Source organism: Notolabrus celidotus, chromosome 2 (genome assembly GCF_009762535.1).
Source record: "Notolabrus celidotus isolate fNotCel1 chromosome 2, fNotCel1.pri, whole genome shotgun sequence".
NCBI lineage: Eukaryota > Metazoa > Chordata > Actinopteri > Labriformes > Labridae > Notolabrus > Notolabrus celidotus.
Window position 1 is genome coordinate 30,315,660 of NC_048273.1, and position 23,507 is coordinate 30,339,166.

General features: G+C 38.6%; 2 protein-coding genes across 3 annotated transcripts; both read left to right on the plus strand.

Moving 5' to 3' along the window:
- The first annotated feature begins 679 nt into the window (after positions 1 to 679).
- Positions 680 to 8,706, plus strand: LOC117806457 (lysosome-associated membrane glycoprotein 3). The gene is made up of 8 exons (XM_034675406.1): positions 680 to 784; positions 2,565 to 2,669; positions 3,825 to 3,935; positions 4,657 to 4,739; positions 5,212 to 5,334; positions 6,931 to 7,003; positions 7,098 to 7,268; positions 8,409 to 8,706. Exons 1-8 carry the CDS (start codon positions 724 to 726, stop codon positions 8,546 to 8,548), a joined length of 867 nt encoding a protein of 288 aa, XP_034531297.1. The 5' UTR covers positions 680 to 723; the 3' UTR covers positions 8,549 to 8,706.
- A 1,869-nt stretch (positions 8,707 to 10,575) lies between these two features.
- mccc1 (methylcrotonoyl-CoA carboxylase 1 (alpha)) lies at positions 10,576 to 23,247 on the plus strand. Of its 2 annotated transcripts, XM_034708476.1 has the most exons (20): positions 10,576 to 10,643; positions 10,812 to 10,909; positions 11,452 to 11,495; positions 12,466 to 12,605; positions 12,711 to 12,806; positions 13,015 to 13,136; positions 13,272 to 13,419; positions 13,537 to 13,658; positions 13,741 to 13,852; positions 15,816 to 15,897; positions 15,991 to 16,118; positions 16,213 to 16,396; positions 16,511 to 16,620; positions 16,770 to 16,986; positions 17,080 to 17,166; positions 18,674 to 18,723; positions 19,255 to 19,392; positions 20,639 to 20,746; positions 21,410 to 21,481; positions 21,603 to 23,247. In XM_034708476.1, exons 2-20 carry the CDS (start codon positions 10,854 to 10,856, stop codon positions 21,732 to 21,734), a joined length of 2,148 nt encoding a protein of 715 aa, XP_034564367.1. In that variant the 5' UTR covers positions 10,576 to 10,643; positions 10,812 to 10,853; the 3' UTR covers positions 21,735 to 23,247. The 2 variants fall into 2 exon arrangements, with proteins under 2 accessions (XP_034564367.1, XP_034564360.1); XM_034708469.1 differs by lacking the exon at positions 10,576 to 10,643 and having other exon boundaries at positions 10,684 to 10,909.
- The last annotated feature ends 260 nt before the right edge of the window (positions 23,248 to 23,507 follow it).

Here is a 23,507-nt window from a genome sequence, read left to right on the forward strand (position 1 = left end):
TCAAATGGTTTCTGTTTGTGTAAGCAGGCTTTGGTTGTGTGGGCGAAATCGTCTGTGTGGAGAGAAACAAATACCATTATCTGGTATCATTTAACAGCTAATAACCCTCTCTGTGATATAATCTCTCAACTCCAACTCTTCTTTTCTCCTTAAGTTTCAAACAAGACTGTAAACAATGCCATGCTCAGAGGGGAAGTCATGGTACAACGTCCATTTACGCTGACTGATGGCTTCACTGGAAGTAACAGAAAAATTGGCTGTGGTGTCGCAGAGGACTCTGCTAACAGATTGACAAAAAAGGCAAAAAATTCTATATTTATTTCCAGGAATAACTGAACAGTTTAATGTTTTTAACAAACACTGTTACGTTTTTGTATTTTTATGTATATATTTCACCTGGAATTTGCTTTTCCGGCTCTCTCCTTTGTCCTCCCTCCTTTTGCACTGACATTCAGTATTTTGAGTCATGTGTGGAGTGCACAGTATGAGTAAGCTGTTTTTTAATCTTTTGTTTAACTGACAGAACTTACAATTAGAGGTGTTGGTTCAGTGCTGAGAAAATCAGCCCGCCTCCTGTGACACTTCACTTCCTCTGCAAGGGTCTTTGAGGTGTTAAACAGTTTCACATTTACAAGTCCAACCACAGCCACAGCACTCAAACGGCGTTAATGACCTGGTACTGTAGCTTTATCCTTCTCTGCTCTCTTAATTATTTTACTAACTATGGTACTGAAGACTCTCACAGGTGGATGGTCTCTTTTCTTCCTGGCTGCTGTTATTCCTGGTGAGTTTGATCATGTTCAAATCTAATTTCAACCTCAGAAAATCTACTCTGAACCCTCTGAATTTCTCCAGCAATCCTTTTTTTCAAGTCTTTTGATAGTTAAAGTAAATGTTGGTTTTCATGCTGATGACATATCCTCTCTATGAAAAGTGTTTTTTGTCCTCGTGCCTTTTTGGTATAAGTGCTCTCTACTCTAGTGTCCTTTCCCACGCATAGATGCTCACTGAAGTGGTCTTTTGTGGTCTCAACTACTACATCTCTCACAGGCTGTGGTTTCAAACTAACTGAGTCATCATCAGAATAATTTTTAACCTTGAAGCATCACATCAACTCATTCTTTTTCAAACATTTTGCAAAAACTTGGGCTAAAACGTGCCATTGTTTTGACCGTGTATTCCAAAAGTTGTTTTAATAGCATTGTAGAGATTGTTTTCTTGCAACGTGGACAAAGGTTAGAACAAAAATGCTGTTAGTTATTTTTCCATTGGCTTTACACCAGTTGCAACATTTGTCATTCCAAGGATCTGTTAAGACTTTGGCAGCATTACAAAGTAGGGCACTACAGTACATGGCCTCAATTTCAACTCCATACTATTTTATTTTTCACAGATAAATAAAGGAATTAGCAACACTAAGGTAATAAACAAAGGCTGATTCTTCATTATTGTTCAACTATCATGCAACTATATCAAGCCTTGGGTCCTGGCATACAGTATAAGCTCAAGATCAGACTGAATAACTGAGCTGCAGAGAGGGAAACACTCTCATAGTTTAGCTCAGTTACAAGCCAGAAATACAAATTTGCACAAAAACACATTTTCAGGTGGATGCCCCAGAAATATTCAGAAATGCAGCCCTGTGTCAAAGCCAACTGTGTATACTGCCCTTATGGCCTAATAGTAAATATGTTTAAGTTGTGCACAATCAAATTTCATTGTAGCCATTGACCTTGTTCACATCTTTGTTGATTATAGAACCACTATTCAGTTCATTAGTAGGATATAATATCACAATTTAAGGTTGCAACTTGTATGTGTTCCTCTGTTTACATATTCATTGTTTGTTTCTTCTTCTTTCAATTTGTAACTAATTGGTATTATTAATACTGTGCAGTATAAACATTATTATTATTATTATTATTATTATTATCATTATTATTATTATTATTATTATTATTATTATTATTATTATTATTATTATTATTATTATTATTATTATTATTATTATTATTATTATTGTCATTCATTCAGTCTCAATGCCATATATGTGCTGCTTTAGAGTCAAGACCAGGTTCCTTTCTGGGACTCTTATTAATCATATTACTTTGTAACAAATTAGGCAGAATTGGATGAAGGGTTTGTATTTTGTTGTATCATAATTGTATCCTATTGTATTCTATCATAGCATAAACATAATCATAATTGTATCATATTGTTATGTATTGTACTATAAAGTCATTAACCTGTAAGTTTTGTATCATTGTACAGAATAGTGTTGTACGATATTGTACCGTATCATATAATTGTAATGATTATTGAATCGTACCCTAATATCGTATGGCATCATAGCTTATCTTATTTTACCGTACCATCCCTTAGTATTTATTTAGTATCAACTTGTTGTTATAATCGTAAACAAAATCATATCGCTCTGTAATGCGTAGTGTTGTATCATATCGTATGGTACAGTGCCGTATCGTTTCTTTCCGTATAGTATTGTATCGCATCGTATCGTATCGACTCATTAATTTGTTGAAATGACTTGTATCTCCCTCTACCAGGTGTACACCTCCAGGAATACAGCAGCTCTATCCAGCCTACCTTAAGCACTGAGCAGGCCACCGAGACTCTGCCCTACCAACCCTCTGAGGCCGTACATCCAATAGGTACACACCTGCACAATACCAGATGATTAACAACGTAAAATTACTGGATTCGTGGCCCTTTTGTTATACAAGGAGTTACAACGATGTCACGAGTGGTGATGTGTCACAGCCAAGTTTCATACATTTGATATCAAGGCAATTTGGGATAAGGTAGCCATGATGGAAAATAAAGAAGTGTACACATAAGTCTTAAGGAGCCCTGTGCCAAAACTACTTTTTATGACCATAGTTAAAGCTTTTAAACTATTAACTAACGGGAAAGATATCATGTCACCTGTACCAACTCCAAGTAACATTTAGATTTGCATTTTAAAACTTTCTTTTCATCCACATGGAAATCACTGGTCAGGCAACATCATACCAAATAGCTCACAGTACTCTACTATCATGCCCTCAGAACGCAAGCCTACTTGTAGTACTGAAATGTAGCATGGGAGGCAGGCCTTTGATTTAGGAGGCTCTTCTAGTTTAAATCTTCAGGGCAGACACTCTCTTCTTTTAAAAGCAGGTTTAAAAAAATATCCTTTTGACAAAATCATGGTCAGGGCTGGCTCAGGTTTGCCCTGGAACTGCTCCTTGTTATTCTGCTTTCTGCTTAGACTTCTGGGAGACTCAAAAAACCAAACTCCTGCCCCCCTCTCTCTATCTCTTTCAGAATGCATTGATGTACAGTTAACCCAGACTTTTGTGCTCTCTATATGATATACCTCATTGCCTGTGCTGGTTTAGTAACACCAGCTTTTGCAGAATAGCTCAATATAACGTCACTGTTACATTAATCTGAATCTTGTACAAATCTGGTGTTTTGACTTGTATCAGTGTGTGTTTGGCATTCATTTAACCCAGTACCTTGTGGGTGGAAAACAACCAAACAGAAAGGTTGCTCTGATTCAGTTACTCAACATTTGTGTAAAAATATCACCAAAACTGTGTCAAAAAATCTTTCTTGTACAATCTTATCTCATCGCAGTTGAGTTGGTTGCTGTATTGACACTTTTAACCAATTTTTTGAAGCGTATAGTGATGCAGTAATTTTCCCTCCAAATCCATCCTGTTGTTATAAAACATCTCTGTCTCCTTCCAGAGTAAAAACTACTGCAACTACTGCAAAGGGACATGTTTTATGATTTGTTGACATATATCTTTCTCCTCCAGTCATCCAGGAGAACAGCAGCTCCATCCAGCACCTCTCCAGCTCCGAGCTGCCCATTGAATTTCGGATCTTCCATCCAGTCCTTCAGCCCTCTGAGTCTATCCCTCCTATAGGTACACACCAACAACTCCAGATTTTCTTTAAGATATGAACAAAACCATTAGATTACTTGGCTTATTTATTGTACAAGAAGTCTTAAAGAGATTGTGAGTGTGATGGAATCACAGACAAGCTGCAGTATAGGAGAATCAAAGCTTAAACATGAAATGGAAACACATTAAAGTGCTTTCTGAAGATTGTGCCTGCGGTTGCTGTCAGCTGTCAAACCTGTTATCTTTTCTATGATGGTTTGTACTGTAAGCGGATAACAAATGAGATTTATAACTTAAAAGCTATGAAAGCTGTTATTGGAAGCTTGAGCAATTTTGATCAGCAGATCAGATTTAAAATCTGTCTGAACTCTGCGGTTCAACGGCTGAGATCAAATGAGTGAAAATTAGGTTTGTGCAACATGAGGTTATAATTTGAGAAAATCACAATTACTTTGAAAATGTTTGAATACAAGTTATAAAAGTTGATAAACAAAATATAAGACATTTTGTTTTTTTAACAGCTTTACTAATATACCAGTACCAGCATCAGATGTGCAAAATCCTACTTTTACAACATTATCTGCATATACAGCTAGTTCTATGAGACCTTACATTCATTATCTGCACCACAGTTTGCGTGCATCATGATGTGGACTTAACTGAGACCAACTGACCAAACTGACACCTCATGTGTGTATTTATTTTAATGTTTAAGTGCATGTTTTGTCTACTTTGTGCGCAGGGACCTACACACTGATCAACCTTACTGGTATACCATGCATCAAAGCCAAGATGGGGGTTGAGTACATAATCACTGAAAAGAAGGTTAGAGGCTGTGACTTAGTCAGCAATGTGTGTGTGTTTGTGTGTATGTGTGTGTGTGTGTGTGTGTGTGTGTGTGTGTGTGTGTGTGTGTATGTGTGTGTGTGTGTGTGTGTGTGTGTGTGCGCGCGCGCGTGTCTGCGTGTGGGTATTTTTTTGTGTGTTTTTGTGTGTGCATTATTACTGAGTCTTTCAGCACATTTCTTAGAAAGTGTGTGTGTGTGTCAGCATTCATCTATGAGGTGTAATTAGTTGGTTTAACTGTTCAAACTGTAGATATGTTTGAGTAGTGTCAGCTCTTTTTTCAACGTGTGCTTGGTAACACTCTCTCATGTCTCCTAAATAAGTGACAGAGTTTATCCAGTCAGCCACAGAAAGGAAACGAAAAATATTTATAGAGAGATTGTGAGAAGACACTGACTTTTAATTCAGTACTGTAATATTCCGCATCTTCCTTCTTGTGTGCTCTCCGCAGACCTGGTACTTGAGCCTGGACCCGAGCAGAGTTAGGACCACCGGGTTCTGTGATAAAGATAATGCTGTTCTCTGCCTCACACTGCCGAACAGCGCAGCCAGTCTGCAGTTCGTCTTCAGAAAGGTACAAAACATTCAGCAAAAAAACAACAACAACTTGTATATTCTTTTGTCAGAGAGGTTTGATTGTTCTCCCAGGATGTAACTACCTACGTTGACGCTCCAGTACTGCAAGCATTGGTACAAGGTGTTGTCACTTAATCTAAGAGGTCCATTTTATTCAACTCTTTATTTCTCCTGTGCACATCTGGAGCTAAAAGTTGTAGTCCTTACTTCACTGCATTTTCTTAAAGCTTTAATTAAAAAAGAATGAATAAAGGAAAACGTGGCAAAAAGGTTTGCCAAGGCAGAATGTTACACAGTATTATAGTGTTAGCTGATTACCAGATTAAACCGGCAGGTTGAAGTACAGTGTAGAAAAAACATTATGAATTGAAAAATAATGGCTCAGGCCTAAGCAAAACGTTTGGATTTGCATGAAAAGATTTAGGAGATTTGATGCCTCAGGATTGTTTAGTAATGCACAACAATAATGGAGCGTGTTTCCAGAAATGTGCAGGAAAAGCATGATGGCTGCTCACACAGCTATGTCTGGAAGATCAGTAAAATATCAGATGTAAGAGAAACGTTTGACTCTACTTATACAGGAATACAAAATATATACATCATCCGAATCTAACATTTGTACTGAAATCAAACAATCAACCAATTCATCTTTATTTTTATAGCGCCAAATCACAACAAACGTTAACTCAAGACTCAGCATTTAGCAAGTTACAGCGGCAAGGACAAACTTCCTTTAACAGGCAGAAACCTCCAGCAGGACCAGACTCATGTTAGACACACATCTGCTGAGACCATGTTGGGGTTGAAAAGAGGGATATAGGAGGTTATGAGAAAAGAGAGAGATGATAGTGGTGAGACACTGCATCATCAGTAACACATTTACTTCACAAGACAGTTGTAACAGACTTCGTACCACAGCTTTTTTTTTTGGTCAAACATTCAGGACCCACCAAGCAGCAATCTCCGGTCTAAAAAATTTGAGTCCAATGCAGAAGTGCTAAAAACTGTAATTCATCAAGGATCCGCTTGAGGCCGGCTCCGGGAGTACTGGAAACCACATACACACCAAATTCAAAAAAGACGATCTTTAAAGCAGAAATAAACATGTTTACAGCCTGGTACAAAAGACGAGTGTAGTCTGGATAGCTCATTTCTTGATCAACACACACTGTACTGGGGGTGATTTTTTTTCTAACGCAGCAATTTCGAAGATATTGAGATTACAAATCTTACAATGAGAGGTACAGCTGACTTGACTGACAGGCAGGAGCACTGTAGCTGTTGGCTAGGAGGCTCAAAGCCTGCCCCTTACGTCACAATGGTTCAACAGCAGCAATATGGCTGCCTCCGACGATTGGCCTCAAAACAGCGCTTCAGAAACAGATGGGTGACGTCACAAATACTATGTCCATATTTTATACAGTCTATGGGAGCCACTTGAAATAGCTCCATGATCAACTTTTGGGTCCCCAACCCACCATTTGAGAAACATTGATCGAAATCAGGCTGTCACAACATTTAATGAACTAATATCTCAAGGTCTAGAGAGTTATGGATCAACTTCAGTCTTGTCATTGTGCTTTCATATCTCCAGGAGAAGGACATCTTCTGGGTCACCAAGCTGACCGCTCATGTGAATCCTATGCCTGTCTGCAACAAATGTGCAAGTAAGACTACAGAGAGACACATAACAAATATCTGTTTGAAATTACAGAAACCCTGATAGTCCTCTCTTTGTATTTCCATCCCCTCTTCTCACAGATAGGACTTACTCAGGCCTGCTGGACAATGAAAAGCTGTTTGCTACAGCTACAGGATACAGCTACAAGTGCCATTCTGAGAATGTGTTCAAGATGTCCTCAGAGCTGAAGATCAAGCTGGTTCCTCTGCAGCTGCAGGCCTTCAATCTGTCCAAAGGGGGGTTTGGAAAAGGTGACTGAGCTGTTCATCTGCATTAATGGATGTAGGGTACATTTAGTCTGCTCCACAAACCTCCCTGTGTCATGAAGTCAATTTTACCGAAGAAGTAGACAACTAGAACTGAAGCGACTAAGATTGAAAGGTGCCGCAGAGACTAAGTGGGATCGTATTTGTGACGCGTATTGCCATAAAAATCAAAATCAAAGTCCAAGGAAAGTTAATATTTATTAACAAAACACTCAAAAAAAATCAATACCAAAAAAGATCTAAATAAACAATGATAATGACGATGACGATGGCGGTCAACAAAAAATATTCAACCCCACTCACCCTCTTTGTATACCTGCCACCACACAACTGAACAGGTACTTAAAAGGTAAACCACGCCCATGAACCCAAAACCGGAAATGAAGTAAACCATAAAAAGGAAGTAATCATGATTAACAAATAAGACATGCTAATCAACATTCTGGCCCTTACAGGAACTAAAATCATAATAAGATGCTGCTGAAACGCTCAGGTCATTGTTTTAGAAAGACCAGGACCAAAGTTTAAAGTTTGTCAATGCTTCCAGAGGAAAGATTACTCTCTCCAGTTTAACAGGTTAAACTTGGAGATTATGTGATTACTTAAACTATGTTATGAAAAAGTGCAGGCTTATGAAAAATAAGTAAATATGGGCACCAGTTCTGGAAAGTTTTTCACAAATTAAAGTCATTATATTTTCCATAAATGCTTTGGTCTGTGGGGCGTGTATCTTCATCTGATTGAGGTTTTAGCCTTGCTTAAAAAAAAACCTTGAAAAAATGTAAAGTTTTGACCAAAAAACAATTTTGATATAACAATATCACATAGGAAAATCAAAGCTGTTAAAAAGTTAAATATTCTAAAACAAGAAGAAAATTATTGCATTATTTGCTTTCTATCAAGTTAGTGACCTTTATTTCCTCATTTGTTTGATATCCCTCCAGGAACATCCATCCTTTTTTTTATGAATGAATGATGAGAAACAAGAACAAGAACGTGTAAATCAAATTAAATATTAATGCTAATTAATTATTCAACAACTGTACTTAAATCACATCCTTTTTATCCCTCCATCTCGCTTCCTTCTTTTCCTGCACTTTGTTCTCCACCTTTCACCCGTCTCAGAGGTGGAGTGCTGGGCAGACTACTACAAGCGAGTCGTCCCCATCATCATCGGGGCCGTAGTGGTGTGCATCATTCTGGCAGCTGTGATAGCCTTCCTCATCATCAGAGACCGCCGGACAGAAGGCTACGACCGCCTCTGAGCTCCTATGAAACTTGATGGAGATGTATTCAAGCTCGATGAATACTGCTTTTTGTTTCTGTTATTAAAGCTTTGTGAAACTTTCTCGACTTAACTTGAATGTGACATTTTGCTTCTGGGATTCTTCCAAGAACTATAAAGGTCTAATGTTTGATTGTAAATACAAACAATGCTGTTATTTTTGTTTGTAATGTTGTTTATTTGTTTTTATATTTTTTATGTTGGGTCTTCCATTCTCTGGATTATCTTTGTAACTGTGTTTCTCATTGTATTTCACTTTCTTCTAGTCTCCCAGATAACTTTTGATGACTCTGTATTTGGCATTAATCTGATGTATTGCATGTTGAATAGTTATTTGACAGATAAAGGGAACAGGGCTTAAAACTACCTACAGAGCTCTTAATAACCATGTAAATAAAAGAAACCGGAAAATTTTATGATTATTTATGGTGCAGCTCTGAAACTTAAATGGCCTGTAGACTGAAGAATAAATATTTATGATTAATTATATTCAGTTCTTTTTGGTATATTAATTACTTTGTTATAAATCAGTGTTACTATTAAAGTGCTTTAGAGAGATTAAGGATGTGTTTGAACTAAGAATATATTTTATTGTTTCAAATTGTTTCAAATTGTGGTTCAGAATATATGCACTATGGTTGTTTCAAGCTGAATTGTTCAATATATTGTCTGCATCTTTGTTGCTTCACAATAAATGTCTCTTTTTTTATAATGTTAATTTTGTTTGATTATTATGAGTTTAAAAAACTCTACACTGCATACATACAAAACTTAGCTGCACGCCTCCACACTCACACCCGCTCCAGATACCACATCACCCCAGTCCTCCAGAACCTCCATTGGCTTCCCATCACCTCCAGAATACAGTACAAGATCCTCCTCATCACCTACAAAGCCCTCCATAATCTAGCTCCCTCCTACCTCACCAACCTTCTGCAACCATACAATCCCACCTGCAACCTCTGTTCTACCAATGCCAACCTCCTCCCCCCTCTCACCAAACCCAAGCACCAAACCTGGGGGGACAGGGCCTTCTCTGTCGCTACCCCCACCTTCTGGAACCCTCTACCCCAACACCTCAGACTTTCTCCCACACTCACCAACTTCAAATCCGGGCTCAAAACCCACCTATTTAGAAAGGCTTTTAACCTAGAATTGATTGATTGATTTATTTATTTATTTATTTATGTATTTATTTTTTTATGCTTTGCTTTCCTATGCTTATCTATTGTATAATATTTTTTTTGTAAAGTGTCTTAGAGAAACTTTTAACCCGCCTGTTATGTTCGTTTCCTAGGGACAGCAATAATGTTCCTGGGTCAACTTGACCTGGGACATATTAAATGATCCAAAAGTGTCAGAACCCCAAAAAATCCAAATAGATGTTTTTTAATCTCATTATTAACTCCTTAACTAACAATTTAAATCAATATTTAGTGCAATGGTGTTCTTTAATTCTCACAGCTCATGGTTCAATGAGGATAACTCACTTGTTTTCATGAAAATTAATGTTAAAACTTGGCTTAATGTACATTAAAAAGCCCTAAATATAAATAAAATAGTTTAACATGATACAGAATTTTGTTTCTTTTATTTTACATTTTGATTTTGATTTTTTTTTATGTAGTGTTGTTGATTAATTAACAAGAGACACCACTTCTGTCACATGCAGCCCTGATTTATATGCTGCTTTTAGCTGGTTTGGAAGGTATATATGACCTAAAATGGAAGGAATCTCTGAATACCACTAGCCTTTCATCCACTGTGACATTAGAAATGCGAAATAATACTTTATAACATTTTTATTTTTGAACTTTAAAATTTGTCAATTTGAAAATGTATTAAATATTATTATTATTATTATTATTATTATTATTATTATTAGTAGTAGTAGTAGTAGTAGTAGTAGTAGTAGTAGTAGTAGTAGTAGTAGTAGTAGTAAAGTCCAGTTAATAAGGGTAAAATGTCGCCCCCTGCTGGTCATCTTCATTTCCTGCATCTCTCTCCCCACCTCCATTTCTTTATTTCTGATTGGCTGTCGAATCGACGGGTCCTGGGAAGAATCAGAAACGACGGTATAGAAAATTGCTGTTTTTTTAATGTTTCTGTTTGTGCAAGTTTAAAAGTTTAAGGCCCAAACTATCGATATCTGTCATATACTAAGTTTCCCTTCAGTTAATATATAATTAAAATTGTTTATGAACTTTTTTAGAGATTTATCACTTCGCCTTTTTTTTACCCAGCTGGGCAGGATATCAGCTAGCTAGCATCAGCAGCTACTAGCTATGGCTGCTGTAATCCTGAGTTTCCCAACTCTGCAGGGTCTGAGGATATTCACACAGTGAGTACATCATAATCATATTTTAAAACACGATTACATCTTCCACTTTATATCCCAAAACGAGCTTGAAGTTACCTTGATTTGAATGTTTGCACATGCTTTCAAGTTTGATCCGATGTTAATGCTAGCTCACATCTGAGCTAACCTGACAGGTACTTGAGTTTGTCATTGCAACACTTCACATTGTACATTTTCCACCAGTGTGTTTAATAACTAACGAGGACAAACACTCATTGTTTCTGCTGTTATCAGTGAGGTATCAGTGAAATGTTTTTCCATAGTGTGAGCTAATGAAGAGGAGAAGATATGAGCAAGGTTAAATAAAGGTAGCAAACTAACAGCGAGCATGCCTGATGTTGATAGTTCAACGTTGACACTGTATTTTGTGAGACAGCAACCTTTTTCTGAGCAATGTATTCCGCTGCTGTCTGAATAAATGTGATATTTCATACATTAGCTCTTCACAGTATTTTTGTGTATTAGCATCTGAAGAACCATGTAGTCATTTCACTTGTACTGAAGATGTCATCTCCTCTCTGCAGAAAACTGTCATGGACCAAAAGAGGCGTGAGGCTTGTGTCAGGAGGTCAGTTTATATTCCTGTCTCTGTGATGTGTAACACATTTGTTCTGTTTCTCTGAACCTGAAGTGAAAACTGTGATGGAATTCATCAATAAACTGGACACTGGACACAGAAGACTCAGGAGACTCTGATGGCTTATGTTGAAATAGTTTATGTAGAACTCGATCGAGGAGAAATAACACAACAGTACACAGGCAGGAGAGTGCAGTGCAATGCCAAGTCAGTTCTGCCAGACAATTCCTCAGGCGTGGTATTTATCCCCAAAGATGACACTAAAGCTAGATACCCATATTTGGATAATAGGAAACAAAACAATTGGATGAGGTACAGTGCTCTAGTCTGGAGACACTACGTCAGTCTAAACATACAGATAAAGTCAGGAGCAGGGAGAAAGACCTTGATTACTTCACTGACCCTGTCTCGCCTATCACCCAGTAGTCTTGGCTGACATTGAAAGGAAGTAACTCTGCACCTGACACTTAGACTGGAAAGATACAAGTGTTAAACATTCCTACATACATATATATAAGACTATGACAATTCCACGACAAAAACAGTTGTTAGATGTTGTTTTTGTAGCTGAGTTGAGTGAGATTACTCCTCTAGTTTCAGTGCAAGTTATGTTAATCTGTTTGTAATTCAGACAGATTAACATGTTATGGTGATGTGTGCTGGAAACATCAAGAAAAATGTCCACACAAGTTTTCTGAAGCCCATCATTCAGAATTGACATAAGTGTTTCAGCTTTATCTACCACTGTTTATTCAAATCAATCTTATGTGCCGTGATTGTTTTGATCTGATCTGCTTCTTTTATTCCAACAGAGCTTGGAGAATGACACTTGCACAACCTTTTGCTATTTTTATTTAATTATTTATAATTATTATTATTAGTTTTTTTCCTTTAATTTAGGAAGCTGTCTTAATTCTAACTTTGGAGAAAAACTCTGGAATGTGTGTTGTGTCTTGTCCAGGGGTGGGGAGGATAGAGAAGGTGTTGATTGCCAACCGTGGAGAGATTGCATGTCGTGTGATGCGCACGGCCAAGAAGATGGGTGTCCGCTCTGTGGCTGTGTACAGTGATGCAGACAGAGACTCCATGCATGTGGCCATGGTGAGATCCTCAGTAGCTTGTTGAAAAGAGCTGCAGCTTCTGTTTAGGCACGATGAGGTAGCTTGCTGCTAAAGTGACACTGCTTTTCCTTTTTTTTTCCTTAAGGCGGATGAAGCGTATCACATCGGCCCCCCAGCTTCACAGCAGAGTTACCTCTCCATGGAGAAGGTTTTGGAAGTGGCAAAAAGCTCTGGATCACACGTGAGACATCCTTTTCTTGTTTACTGTTTTCTGAAGAGAACTGATGCTTTCACTTTAATTTGGTCCAGCTGAAAGAAGCTTCCTGTAACAGAAGAATATTTTAACTGTTCATCATGTTGAACTTTTTCTTTTAAAGTGAATCAACGCAGAAGGACTGAGTTTTTTCATGTGAACATTTAATAAAGGTCTCTGTTTGTGATGTGTGCAGGCGGTCCATCCTGGTTATGGCTTTCTATCAGAGAACACAGAGTTTGCAGAGGCATGTAAAGAAGCTGGCATCATCTTCATCGGACCACCTTCCTCTGCCATCCGAGACATGGGCATTAAAAGGTAACACACACGTCTAAGTAAAACATAAACACACATATTTCCTCTCCATTTTTCTTAAATTAGCATTAGATAAAAATATGTTTTATGTGTTTAGATATTTAAAAATCCTTTATTTCTTTATCTTCTTTTTTTCAGCACATCCAAACACATCATGTCAGCTGCTGGAGTTCCAATCATTGGTGGTTACCATGGAGAGGACCAATCAAATGAGAGACTGCAGGCAGAGGCTGCCAAGATAGGATTCCCTGTGATGATTAAAGCCGTCCGTGGAGGAGGAGGAAAGGTGAGAGGAGGGGTGGAAGAACTAATTAACTATGACTAAGTCAATCAATGAAACATAGAATAACCTTGTGTGTGTGTGTGTGTGTGTGTGTGTGTGTGTGTGTGTGTGTGTGTTTTGGGGATGCGTATCGCCCGGACAGACTCGGACTTCTTGGAGCAGTTGGAATCAGCGAGAAGAGAAGCCAGGAAGTCCTTTAACGATGACGTCATGCTGGTTGAGAAGTTTGTTGAGGATCCGAGGTAAGCTTCATTCAGTCACCACACATAGCTCACCCACCAGCTTCAGCACCTTCATCCCTGTTGTTCTGTGTGTCTCCTGTAGACACGTGGAGGTCCAGGTGTTCGGGGACATGCACGGTAACGCTGTCTATCTGTTTGAGAGAGACTGCAGTGTCCAAAGAAGACATCAGAAGATCATAGAGGAAGCACCAGGGGTGAGTGATGGTGATCACATTGGTGTAGAGCTGTAAAAAGACTGACTTATTAATAAATATTCATAAAAGTTTCTATGAATGTTGTTTAAATCAGTTTCTCTTGCGTGGATAAATTTGATTATAACACACCCAGTTCTGCCGCCTGGACTCGCGGTTAAAGTTCAGGGTTTGTGAAAGTTTTCTTGAAAAATCTCTGCTCCAAAGTCTCTTTGTTTGAGAAATTATTCCTAAAGTGAAAAGTATTAACTCATGAGTTCTTTAAAGTGTCTGAACCCTGGTGAAACACTTTTTCCATTATGAAAGAGGTCAAACAAGACAATCTTCCTAACTCGTAAGATGCCCGAGACAGTCATAAGAAGAGATGAGAAACACTCACTTAGAAACAATTAAGATCAAACACTCACTCTGAATAAGCCTCATAAAGGGAGCCACATTAGGGAGGTCCCATACAGTTTCAGCAAAAGTTTATTTTGAGATGAAAAAATAAAAATTTCTATCAGTTCTAATTCATTGGACACAGAACTGAGATCAAATGTCTCAGAATGTCAAAGTGTAATTTGAGACTTCCTGTTTTGTAAGCTAAAAATAGAAAAGACCGACTTATACTGAGCCTGCAGGGAGGCCAGTTCACATGAGGTGAAAATATGAGTGTGCTGGGATGCTTGAAACTTCTTGTTCAGAAACACCTTAAAAGAAAACATTACACTTTCAGAAGTTTATTTTTCCCCTCCATTTCCAGAATGAAATTTCTGATTGTTTTACAAACTACTTCAACCTGCTTGCCTCGGTTTTCCTTTCCGACTGCATTCATACATTTTAAGGATTTTAAGGATCATTACTGTCATAAGGATTTTAAATGTAGGATGACTGTATTTATGTGAAATTTGAAATAAAAAAGTCTTTCAAGGGGGCGCTGGTGGCCTAGTGGTCTAAGCGCCCCACATACAGAGGCTACAGTCCTCGTCGCAGGGGTCGTCAGTTCGATTCCCGGGCGGTCGACCATTTCCTGCATGTCTTCCACCGCTCTCTGCTCCCCACATTTCCTGTCTCTCTTCAGCTGTCCTATCAAATAAAGGCAAAAAGGCCCAAAAATATAACTTAAAAAAAAAAAAGTATTTCATGGAACTACTTAAAAAACATCTTGTGCCTCATTGTTCTTATCCTTGAGGTGTTCTGATCAGCTGCTTCTTTTGGTCTCTAAGACCAGGCTGAAAACAAGGATTACTGTGCCTTCTCTGCAGTGTCTCCTAAACTGGAACGAGCTGCCCCCTCATGTTAGATTGTCCCCAACCTTACCAACTTTTAAACCCTGTCTTCAAACATATTTTTACTCCTTGGGTTTTCGTTTTAACCCGTCATGAGAGTTGTGCTGTCTCTGTTTGTTCTTCTATTTACTTTTATTTCATTTTTTTGTGTCTTTAAAGTGTCTTACGTGTCGTACGTATGATTCTCTTATTTTATATATTTTTCACAGTGTTTTATTTCCTGTGTGTGTTAACTTGTTTTACCTCACTGTGCTGCACTTTGGTCAACTTTATTGTCTTTTCAAATGTGCTATGTAATGAAGTGGATTGGATAGTTAAGACTTTAAAGTTAACAATAAAGACAAGTAGTCATTACATTTATTGGGGCGACTGAAAACTGTGTTTCAACAATCTCCTACATGAAAAAGAGCTCCTAGATGATCTGTTGAACCGTTGCTACTCCCTTTTTCTTAGAACACACGACCTCTCAATGCTCTGCCTTTCTCTTAGATGACTTAAAAGACCTCCCTGATTAAGTTCAGTCATTATATGTTGATGGTTAAGGTTTTCTGAACTTGTGTTAAGCATGTATTGAACATCAAGAGTCAAGTGTGTGTATCTTTTTAAGCGTGGAACCTGATATAAAGGCTGCAATCACCTGGCTTTTTTATGCAGTGTTGAAAGTTTGACCCTATTTTGACTGCTCTCTATCTTTTTAGCCTGATATCAGCGCTGAGGTTCGGAGGAAACTTGGAGAGGCAGCAGTCACAGCAGCCAAGGCTGTGAACTACGTGGGAGCAGGTGAGAGACATTTAAACAAACATATCACTGCACCTCCTCAGACCGAGAAAACACTCAGCGTATGATCTCTGATTGTTTCATCCCCCTGTGTAGGTACGGTGGAGTTCATAATGGACGCTCAGCACAACTTTTACTTCATGGAGATGAACACACGGCTCCAGGTGGAACATCCTGTCTCTGAGATGATCACAGGAACCGACCTGGTAGAATGGCAGCTCAGGGTGAGATGCAGAAAGAAAGAACATGACGTTTTTTCAACCTAATGTTTTAGATTCAGTAACAGTGATGATGTGTGTTTGTGTGAATCTCCTCCAGGTGGCAGCAGGGGAGCGTCTTCCCCTCCTCCAGGATGACATCATACTAAGTGGACACTCATTTGAGGCTCGAATCTATGCTGAGGACCCCAACAACGACTTCCTGCCCGGAGCGGGGCCTCTGCTGCACCTCTCCACCCCTCCAGCTGACCACAACACACGCATAGAGACTGGAGTCAGAGAAGGTGAGGAGTCTGGATCTAATGTTCTGCTGAAGGGATTCACATTCATTAACAATTAAGATAGAGTGCAAAATCACAGGATGTGCAGGCTTTTGTTATTTTGTGTTTTGTTTTAAGGTGACGAGGTGTCGGCACATTATGACCCTATGATTGCCAAGCTGGTGGTGTGGGGAGAAGACCGATCTGCTGCCTTGAAGAAGCTGCGGTACTGCTTACGACAGTACAATGTAAGACACACACACAGTCAGATAATCCCATGCAACTGAACTTGTAAACCTCGAATCCCAACATGTGACATTGTATTTATATTATAGAACAGAAACTGTGAAAATGCCTTTGAGTCATGGCTCTGTGTCTTCATCCATCCTGTCCTCAGATCGTGGGACTGAACACTAACATTGACTTCTTGCTGAGTCTGTCGGGTCACCCCGAGTTTGAGGCAGGAAACGTGACCACCAGCTTCATCCCTCAGTACTACGCCGACCTCTTCCCCACCCCGAGAGCTCCTTCTGGGGAAACCATCTGCCAGGCAGCCCTGGGCCTGGTGCTGCAGGAGAGGAAACACACCCAGGAGTTCTTGCAGACATCCACAGGTGAGGGAGAGAACTGTTTCCTGCTCTGGACGTCGCATTAGAAATGAAGAAGTAAAAGTTTACTTATTGGAGGTGGTGTGCTTGGTTTTTCAGACCCCTTCTCCCCGTTTGGCTCCAGCAACGGCTGGAGGAGCAACATTCAGTTTCACCGAAACATGACACTGCAGGTGGGAGACAAAAGTAAGTAAGAGTCTTCAAACTAAGAGGAAGGAATCTAGGAGATAGGAGAAGGAGAGAGGAAAATTCAGGATCTAATCTCTGGATAGTTTGGAGAAGTTTAAACTGGGTTATTGTTGACTAAATACACTTGAGACTTGTAATGCCTGAGACTTCCGCTCACACTTCAGATGAGGTTGCAACAAAATAGAAATTCCATTGATTTATTTTGTCATTTTTCAGCCCGAGGTCTTTGAACAAGCTAGAGACAATATTCAAAAATCATCTTTAAGTTTTTTTTGACCTGTTTGTACTGTATGTATGTGTATGTGCAACAAATATACAAGACAGTAGGTAAACAATATGCTGTTTATCAGATGAATGCATGCAGATGTAAATGGTTATTTTGGTTTTGGTGTTTTCACTACCACACATCTCTGACCAGATCATGAAAGCATGGTGCATTGATTAAAAGATGTGAATGATTTTAAGGGTAAAAATAATAGTAATAATATATAGCACCTTTAAAAACAAATGTTTACTAGGTGTTTTGACAAACAATGCATGGTTCAAATAACATAGCAAAGATTTCGAACAACAGGAAGGAGGAATTTTAACAATGCAAAACAAAATGCAACGCAAGAGGTTAAAAAGGAACACATGTCGATTAAACAGAATGAAGTGGTGGGACAAAAGACCAGTAAATCATTGTTGAGAGGTTTTTCAAGGATAAATAAATAAAATAAGTAAATCAAAATAAATCAATAAAAATGGTTAAGTAAATGAAAACATTAGAAAGACAATAAAAGAGGTTTTCAGAGTAAGAGGACGACATGACAGATGACGGGTAAAGCTCCAGTGAGGAACTCTTTGTGTCCATTTTAATAGAGTGTTGCCTCTTTCATCTTTGTGCATGTGTAAGTATTGTTTTCTGACAAAATATCAACATGCTGTCTTTTAAGAGTGAAATGTGTCACTGAGAAAATATGCATTGAAAAAGTTTTTTTAAAGCCTGTTTCTTCAGGGTGCTGTTGTTCTCCTGGTCTGACTTCCTCCCCCCTTAACAGCAGTTATAAGCATTCAAAGTTACAATATAGAAATAAAAAGTCAGACAAGGTGCTGATGGTCCTTTTAGCTGTTTGTGGTAATAACAAGACATCATAGTCAGTTTCAGTGAGTTTCACATGTGGATAAAAACTCCTCTCTGGAGCTTTAAAAAATCTTTGTAAAAATGGCTTAGAGAATGAGTTACAGTAAAGGTGGATCCAACTCTTCAAAAGACTCTGTGAACAAGTTTAGAGCTGGACTGATCTGTGACAGATTCTAGATGATCTCATTTTTATTATTCAATGTTTCTATCATTTATAGAGAGTCATCCAAATACCTAAATGAATTCCTCTGGCTGCAGCTGTGTCAGTGTGGAGACTGATCTACAACCTCTCTGTCCCCTCTCGTTGGATTCTTTCCTCCTACCTAAACCGTTTATACAACAAGAATAACAAAACATCTTCTGTTGTGTTTGTGTCTTCAGAGGTGGACGTGGCCATCGTTTACAACAAAGATGGAAGCTACACGATGAAGGTGAGCTTGTCACAGATTGTCGATTTTAATTAGGATCATATTCACTTTGTTGTCTCTGATAAGGTGCACAAAATAATCTTATTTCAAGGCTGACGTACAAGCTTTTTTAATAAGATATAATCCTAAAGGAAAATGTAGTGCCAGATTTTCCAGAATGACGGCTCAGTGAAGAAGAAGAAGAAGAAGAAGAAGAAGATACAATAGAGCATCCAACAAAATGAAGTTAAAGTGTGTAAAGGGTTAAATGCAAATAATGACATGGTAATGACAAAAAAAGAAGTATTGCTCATGAAAGTTAAATTAACAGTAAAAGTATTATTGCACATGTTGTTATTGAGCCTATTAATCAGTATTATTGCACATGATAATAAACGTCATATATCCAGGTAGCTCTGTTGCTTTCAGTCGATTCTCATGTTGTAAATTAAGCACACTGCATGTGGTTGCAAACTGAACGCTTAAAAGTAAAGCAGCAGTATGATGTTAAGTTGAACCTCTCTCACATTCAGCATACATGTGTTCATTTTATAGATCGGAGAGGAGGCGCATCATGTGACCGGTGAGGTGGAGGAGGAAGCTGGAGCATCATTTCTGCACTGTTCAATCAATGGAGTGAAGTCTCGTCCCAAACTGGTGATCCTGGACAACACGGTGCACCTGTTCTCCATGGTATGTTCCACCAGCCCTGATGACAAAATGTTGATTATTTCACAGGAAATTATGTTGATTTTAAGTAACGGGGAACAGAAAAATTGATGGTATTTTTTATTTATTTATTTATTTATTTATTTATTTATTTATTTATTTATTTATTTATTATTTATTATTATTTCTCAGTATTATTTATTATTATTGTTTATCATTATTTATTATTATTCTATTTATTTATTTTTATGTAAAAAGTAACTTTTGTGGGCTTTTACACCTTTTTAATTAGAGAGGAGAGGACACTGAATTAAGCAGGAAACCAGGAGAGGGAGTGGGTGAATGACGTGCAGGAAAGGGCAGCAGACTGGAATCGAACCAGGGCTGCCCACTATAGAGGCGCACAACTTAACTATTATTCTCAACACCCCTCTTAAAATCATTTAATGAAATGAAGAGGAGGTGGTTCTGTTTTTTGTGATTGACAGTTTATAGTTTAGTGAAATGAGATGGCAGTTTGAAATGCTCATTATCATCAGATAACTTGTTCCAGACCTAACTACTGTTTAATGAAATAACAAGCAAAACATGAAGTAAATGAGACCTTTAGTGAGCTGGAACCAGAGTATTCCCTGATTGAACCTGAACCTTGATTCAAATAGATCTTCAAAAAAAAAATCATTTTTCGTTTGTTTGAATTTTTCTAACCCTTAAATCTTTGCTTATACCTCAGAGTTTATGACGTGATTCTTCTGTTTTGCTTTTTGAGGCACTTATTGACTTGGTTTTTAAAACTGCCCTTTGAATACAGTTTATTTTAATGATACGTCTCTTTAGCTGGAAAGGAAACCCTAACATTTCTTAACATGTAACTTTGCACGCTTTAATTTCTGTGCTTTTCCAGTTTTCATGAACTCATAGATTTAGTATCTCATGTGGAATATTTCAGTGACTCCATCACACTCATTAACTGACACAGTGTATTTTTAACTGTCTGTGTGAGCCTCATTAATCTTAAATCAATAGGAAACATGTCTTTATTACTTCACCTCTGTCCTGTTTTCAGTCAGTGTAACAGTCCGTTCCCCGGTCGCTGCTCAAACTGCCCTTGTTTACCGTCTTTAGTGCCTTTCATATTTCAGACTGGCGGTTGGGGACAAACACTCTCCGTCTCTGTCATCACAGGAAATTAAAAACTGTTCAGATCCTCTTACCTCGGCTGCCAGTTAACTGTCACTTCAGTTTCTGACGCGCTTACATCTTTGTGCAGGAGGGAAGCGCTGAACTGTCTGTTCCTGTGCCCAAATATCTGGCTGGTGTGAGCGGCTCTGGAGCTCAGGGAGGAGCTGTGGCGCCCATGACAGGAACCATCGAGAAGGTGAGCTTGGTTGGGTTGAGGAACTGGATCATGATTGGCTGTGAACGAAGGTCAGATTTGTTGTTTCAGATGTTTTTTTACTCGCGTGAATCTAAATCAAGATAAACAATGTAGAGTTCTTTCTGTGGTATAACCTTGAAATAAATGAATCATCAAAAACAAAGCTGCAAAAAAGGTGCAGTCATCAATCTGACCAATTAACAACAACATTAAAGACGTTTCATTTCTTAGATTTAAATTGCAAGTGAAGTAGATCATTGTTTATATCGGGACAATGAAAAGCACGTCATAAAAGTACTGTTGACTTTAATCCATCTTCATGTTTACTATGCACACACACACGATGAGTGATTCTCTGCAAGACAGCGAATAGGGTTTTCACCAAAATATCAAAGAACTTTAGGACTTTTTTCTCTTTCTCTGTTTTTCTTTCTGAGGTATAGAATGATCTTTGATGCAGTTAATTTAATCACTGCTTAATATTGTGACTCCACTACAACACCAGTATAATGAGGCTGTGGCATGACTAAGAGAAGACCGGTTACAATAAGATAAACACTTAAAGTCAGGCTAAAGAAATGAGTAGTGTTTTCATTGTTCTTGAGTTAAATGAAGGGTCTGATCGTTATTTTCAGAATGACTCATCTCTTGTTTTGTTTTCAGGTGCTGGTGAAAGCCGGAGACAAAGTGGCCGTAGGAGACCCTCTGATGGTCATGATCGCCATGAAGATGGAGGTGAGAGACCCCTGCTGGCTCACAAATATTCTCACATTTAGTCTGTCTAACAAATGTTCACAAACACACACGCACACATACGCACACTGGAGTAAGGTTGCTCTTCCTTCTGTCTCTGCAGCACACCATCCGGGCGCCCAAGTCTGGTGTGATCAAGAAGGTTTTCTTCACCGAGGGCTCTCAGGCCAACCGCCATGCTGCTCTGGTTGAACTGGAAGAGGAGGTCGAGGAGGAGGGGGAGGGGGCCCAGTAAAGTACAGACACACAGAAACACAGATAAATACACACACTGACAGGTAGGAGAGAAATGACTCTAGTTACTGTGGCATCTGGAGGGACAGTAGAAGTTGGTGTTCGGCACTTGACTGATATTATTAAATATGTAGAGTCCACATGAGCCGGACATACAGAGACCGTAGTCCTTGTCATAGCGGTCTCTGGTTCAACTCCCAGCCACAACCCTTGGCTGCATGACTTCCTTCACTCTCTACTCTTCACATTTCTTGTCTCTTCTCATCTGTCCTTTAAACAAAGGCAAAAATGCTCAAAAGATAACTTTAAAAAATAAATAACAGAGAACCGTTCCCCCTGGGACCTGAGCAGCATTCAGAAAGGTCAAACACAGGAGCAGTGACCTGAGTTTTATTGGGTTTGTGGGGAGTGAAAAGGCTCCTGCAGCATAAATCTGTAATGTACAGTTGCCTTTGATGGATCAAATCATTGCCTTTATGTTGATTGTAGAAGTCTAGTTTGTTTCTGCTTTTCTCTCTGGTGTGTTTTTTCTTGTTTTGACTCTTTCTTGTTTTGGTTTCTGTCCATAGTTTCTGTGAACACACTGTGTCCTTTTTTCTTCAAACAGCGACAAAGCTGAAAATTAAAGTTCATATGCACACCTGAGGCGAAAGTAATAATAATTAAATTGTATGATAAAAAACGAACAGCTCTTGGAGTACGATATATATGATGGTTACTGATGACCGCAGGGGAAAACTTCACACTTCCATGATCTTTGCTAAACCATGAACCTACCATCACTGTCTGTTGATAACCATGAAGCTCAAACTGTGGCATTACTACAAACCTGTTTGACTCACGTTGTTGAGAAGGTTCAGAAATCAGTTCTAGCGCTTGTAAATATCATCCGACCTTTCTTTATTTAAAACACATTTTCTCTGAGCTCAAAGTCAGACGGTTACTCTCTAACATGCCAGTTTAAAGCTACATGGCTTTCATTGGACAGTGATTTAAAAAGAAAATATTATACATTTCATTTTCTCTGAGGAAAGTATTTGTTTTGGGGTTTGTTGGTGTTAATCTGTCCTCATGGCTGACTCCAACCTCTACAGTTTACGCCTGCTGAGTTGAGCTCTGCCCTAAAAAACAGAGGTGTGCTGCTGAGGATGATTATAAATTGTAATATTGCACTGAAGAGAGGGAGGGACTAAAAACACTCCAGATTTATGAAATAATTCCCAACTTTTATGAATGGATCAGGCTATGATTTGAAAAGAAAGACTCAAAAGATGGAATATCAGTGAAAGACAGACTGCTGAGTCCAAGAGTTTGAACTCACGTAGGACGTGTGGACTCTGTGTGTTTCTGCTGATCACGCTCTTTGTATTAACCGTGTGTTATGAGGCCTTGTAGACTAAAACTGATCAAACCTGTGTTCATTTTGTAGATGTGTTACGGATGATTTTTCTCTTGTTTTGTAATAAATTTGAAGTAGACTGGTCAAAAAATGTAATAAAGTGTTTTAAAGTACACACAGCCTCATGTCATACCTGATGTACTTGTATTTAAAGGAGCATTGTTTCCTGAAATTTCTTCCTGATGCCTTATTGTGCAAACTGAAGATCCAAACAACCAATGTAATTCTGCTTGTCAGCTGTATGGTGTCAGAGAGCTGGGATAGTAGAGCAGACGTACATATGCCCAAAGAACCAGTCCCCCTTCATCCGTTTAGTCTTTCTTGAAAAATGAAAACGCTTTTTGGAGGCAGTTCTGATAAAGCATGAATCACTGT

Coding starts and splice junctions, on each gene's coding strand:
- LOC117806457 (XM_034675406.1), top strand. CDS start 724: ATGGTACTGAAGACTCTCACAGGTGGATGGTCTCTTTTCTTCCTGGCT. Junction 785..2,564: donor CCTGGCTGCTGTTATTCCTG/GTGAGTTTGATC, acceptor TCCCTCTACCAG/GTGTACACCTCCAGGAATAC. Junction 7,004..7,097: donor TGTCTGCAACAAATGTGCAA/GTAAGACTACAG, acceptor CTCTTCTCACAG/ATAGGACTTACTCAGGCCTG.
- mccc1 (XM_034708476.1), top strand. CDS start 10,854: ATGGCTGCTGTAATCCTGAGTTTCCCAACTCTGCAGGGTCTGAGGATA. Junction 16,621..16,769: donor ACTGCTTACGACAGTACAAT/GTAAGACACACA, acceptor TCCTGTCCTCAG/ATCGTGGGACTGAACACTAA. Junction 21,482..21,602: donor TGATCGCCATGAAGATGGAG/GTGAGAGACCCC, acceptor CTGTCTCTGCAG/CACACCATCCGGGCGCCCAA.